Source organism: Austrofundulus limnaeus, unplaced genomic scaffold (genome assembly GCF_001266775.1).
Source record: "Austrofundulus limnaeus strain Quisiro unplaced genomic scaffold, Austrofundulus_limnaeus-1.0 Scaffold2289, whole genome shotgun sequence".
NCBI lineage: Eukaryota > Metazoa > Chordata > Actinopteri > Cyprinodontiformes > Rivulidae > Austrofundulus > Austrofundulus limnaeus.
In genome coordinates, this window is record NW_013954691.1 from 18,007 (window position 1) to 22,309 (window position 4,303).

The 4,303-nt window shown below is 41.7% G+C and overlaps 2 protein-coding genes across 2 annotated transcripts in view; one reads left to right on the forward strand and one right to left on the reverse strand.

Moving 5' to 3' along the window:
- Positions 1 to 1,982, forward strand: part of LOC106537390 (uncharacterized) — a gene marked incomplete at its 5' end in the record, with an annotated part of 8,768 nt that extends 6,786 nt beyond the window's left edge. The window contains 2 exon segments of the mRNA XM_014034773.1: positions 507 to 665; positions 1,929 to 1,982. Of these exon segments, the coding sequence (XP_013890227.1) occupies positions 507 to 665; positions 1,929 to 1,982 (213 nt within the window).
- The window catches only part of LOC106537391 (E3 ubiquitin-protein ligase pellino homolog 1), a gene marked incomplete at its 5' end in the record, with an annotated part of 16,877 nt that continues 13,905 nt past the window's right edge, over positions 1,332 to 4,303 (reverse strand). Inside the window, 1 exon segment of the mRNA XM_014034774.1 lies at positions 1,332 to 2,884. Coding sequence (XP_013890228.1) covers positions 2,306 to 2,884 — 579 coding nt within the window.

The following is a 4,303-nucleotide window of genomic DNA, read 5'->3' on the forward strand; positions in this document are numbered from 1 at the left end:
CATAAAGAACTGTATTTATTCTCAGATGCATCAACTAAGGCCATAGGAGCTGTAAGCTACTTAAAGGCAGTCCAAGCAGATGGCAAAGTTGAGATTGGATTCATAATGGGCAAAGCAAAGTTAGCTCCTGTGTCAGAACCTACTATACCAAGACTTGAACTCTGTGCAGCCGTCTTGGCAGTGGAAATGGCCGACCTTGTTCAAGATGAGTTGGACTTGCACTTTGATGCCGTACACTTTTATACGGACAGTAAGGTAGTACTAGGCTACATCTGTAATGAGTCTAGAAGGTTTTATACATATGTCCATAACAGAGCACAGCGCATTCNGCCTGCCAGGTCTGACCGGCTTCCTCCCCCACCACCGGAGCCAACTCACCACCAGGTAGTGGTCAGTTGACAGCTACGCCCCTCTCTTCACCTGGGACTTAATATGGCCGACCCTCAGTGGGCACGCAGGGCGAGGGTGTAGCCACTGATTGGGAAAGACTCTGTTTTCTGTTCCAGCAGGTTCTCTTTCTTTACTTGATCCACGTCTTCCTGGCACGGTTTAACCGCCTGTTTCCACCCTGGTCTCTCAGCCATCACCGCTCCCCTCTGATGCACGTGACGGCCTTCCACCTCCAGCCTCAGCTCTCAGCGTTTAGCTTCCACCACCGCCTGCCGGTACACGCAGCGGCCCGTCGTCTCCAACCTTGTTTACCAAACTTCCTCTGCTGCTTACTTCTTATTAGTTAGAGGCAGGCTCAGATATAAACACTGAAGAATACAAGCATAGCAGATAATTATTTAATCAGAACAGCAACTTCAGTAGCATCCATTTACTTGTGTAAACACCATGTGACGTCACATCTTTATCTGTGGATCACATCAGGGCTGTGGACAGTTCACACTGGAGTCTGATGGAAGTTGCATTTAAAATGTAATGTGAACACTCATGCCAAAAAATCAGATTTTTTTAAAGTAGACTTTAACATTAAGACCTGCAGTGTGAACAAAGCCTTATTCTAAAGACGTGGTGAGAGCAGCTGCACCAGGGGGGGCTCAATCAGATATTTTAGTCATGGGGCCCAAATTTCCTGGTGGCGCCCCTTTCACCACCCACCCAAAACTAAAAACTGATTTATGGTCTGCTCCTGACAAGGAGAATCTTTTGTCCAGGATGATTTGCACTTTGACTAAATTAGTCATGGATTATTTTAATAATCGATTAGTCGTCGATTAATCGTGGCAGCCCTACCTCCAACACACAATGTACCCGACCCCTTTGGCCCCTCCCACAGGTGGCGAGCCCATGGGAAAGTTAGAAAATGAAAAACCCAAATAACTCAATTTCCTTCCAGTGACACAAAGTGTTTTTATTGCTTTTAATTGTACAAAAACAAAGTGCAGAAACACATGAAATAAACTACGAACAACAAACAGAATGCAAAGTAATGGAGACTGAAATTTGTGGAATGATGTTTTTTATCCAAAATAAAGATATTTATTTGATGACTTGATTTGTTTCAATTTGTTAACAGAAAAACAAAATGAAAATGATGGTATGAAGAATAATTTCAAGTTATTTACCTGAAGAAAACACAAATGTTTTTAATTCACAGCCACATGGTGGTGGAGGAAAGCAGCTCAAACACTCAGCTCAGATCCCAATGTTCAGGTCCTGAACTGTTTGGTACATTTTTATCGTGCTTTTAAATGATTAAGGCTATCACAATGTACAATGTAGATGGCATGTTTTGTAGAAAAAGAGTAAAATACACTTTTCTGAGCCTTGTTTCATTGAATTAAGTTTCCCAAATGTATCATATAGGTCACAAAATACAAATTAATGTCTCAAGGTAATTAGAAAAAAAGACCACCTGAATTCAAAGTTTCAAAACAAAATATCCCAGAGATTTGTTTTTTACTTGTGTTTTTTTAATCCAGTGTTTTTACCAAGGAGAAAAGCTTCCAGACCAGCATTTGGCCTTTAATGACTGAGAAACAAATGACCATCTTAGTGTTTCAGGGAAACACTAGAGATTTGGTACCACTGTTAAATTCAGAAAAGCTTTTAAAACAGCACTGAACAGGTTTATAAATAAGAGTGTGAAACAAATTTAACATTATTACAGTTTTCCTAGACTTTTTCTGCAGCTGCATCCAGAAAAGAAAGTCACGTCCTGAGGACGACACTGTCTGAGACATTTATAATATTCATAAAGAAACAGAAAACAACCTGATAAATGTGCTTCTTTGAATCGATTAAAATCACTCAGACTCCACACTGTTGGTTACTGGTTAAAAAAGAGTGAGAGTGGTTTCTAGTCCAGTGGGCTTTGGAAGATGAGCCTGACGTAGCCCCTCTCTCCGTTCAGAGGCTGGATGCAGAACGGGCAGGCGGCATGAAAAGCATGAGTTCCATGTGGCAGTGGGATCTGGCTCCAGTACATTGTTGTCTTCTCTGAGCAGACGTGGCCACAGGGGACAAAGGCGTGGGTGGGGGGCTCAGAATCTACGTAGAAGCCTGGCTCACAGCCTAACCACAGTGGAACATAGGGACCCCTGGCCCGACACATGGGGCACTCCCTGCCTTGGCACTCTGCACCCACGTCAGGGTCACGGTGCGCCCCCCAGCCATGGTGGCCGTGCACGTGGCCACAGTGAAGGTAGRCCCAGGGCTGCTTTTCATCCAGGACATGTTTGTGCCGCAGGCTGGGGAAGGCCAGAGTGTTTAGGCCAACGGGGCACTGGGGCCGTCCGGCGTTCAGCTCCTGCCTCAACGCCTCCAGGTGTTTGACTGTAGGGGTGCAGGCAAGACCCTCAGCAGTACGCCACAACAAGGTGGCGCCACACAGGTCGATCAGGGAACCATCCACCAGCTCGTTGGACTCACAATCAACCTGCAAAGCATTAAGAAGCCTTCCACATTATTTAACACCAGCAATGCACTATCATGGTTAAGATTATTTAGATAACCAAAGAGCTGCTGTTGTTCCAGATCAAAACATGAATAAATCAGCTTCTGAAAACATAAATWAAATATAACAGTTCCTCAGACTCAGTTTAAAAACAGACTATATTGTTGGAGTCTGTTTTACCATCAACAATTTACGGAGATTAAAATAGTGCAGTTCTCTTCATTCCTATTTGAGATTATCTCGACATAAACATACAGATTATTTTTTCAGTTGCATGATAATGAAGCTGGTCAGATTTAAGTTATTTCACTCCTCAGAGCAATCCAGAAAAAAAGAGTATARAACTAAGGATGTAAGTTATCAATTAATGAATTAATCTAAAGTTGATGGATCTCATGGATCTACTAATGATTAATTGATAAGTGGCCATTTTCTTAAAAACCTAACTTTTCTCTAATATCATGAAGGGTTAATGAAACATGAAACATGCTGACAAAAAATGAAGTAGATCATTATATTTTAACAAATTATTTTGCCAGCTGTATTAAATACTGCACAAATAAACAAAAAAATTGTGTTTTTCTCATGCACTATTAAACTTGGACATTTTTTTATTACTGGACATGTATATGTAAACCAAACAGATCTAAGTCATTATTAATCATGTTAGATCTAGGCCTGTCGCGATAGTCAATAAATCAATTAATCACATAATAAATTATTTTGAGGTCTATAAAAAATGAGGGCGATAATTTTCATTTTCCTGCTTGTTGGTTTACTTCATCTCTCTCCCTCTCTGTGCTCTGGTGCACAGGGGGCTCAGCTGACCCCTCCCCTCCTGTTTTCTTAGTGTGGGAGGAGTCAACTCCTTTAGCATGAGAGCTCGTAGCAACAACAAACTAAAGAAACTTTGATGGGATTCTGAAAAATGGAGATGGAATTGGTTTCGCAGCAGAAYGCGACAGCTGCAGTGTGGGAGCACTTCAGGCTCTGAAACTTTCTGCGGGGATTGTACATATTATGATCGATTTCCACAAATCTAATTTTTATARTGCAGGAAGTTCCCGCATAGAATAAAGTCCAGAGTTGTGTAATAATGTGGCCGTTTGCATCAGACTATCTTTAGATGACAACTAGTACAGAATAAACCTGAACACCTGTTCAGAAGCCAGGTTCTCACCAAACATGTTTGGACTAGGGTTGGGCATAATCGTATCGTGTGCAATTAATCGTCAGAAAAACATTAATCGATTAGTTTTTGTCACTTGACGATTAATACGATTAACACCACCAGGCGGACTGACTGGAGATTACTCCGGTCAGTAAGCTCGCTGCTCCTCTCTGCTTCAAATATGACGAACATTAAAATTAAAGTTCTGTAATTTATTTATCTATCAACAC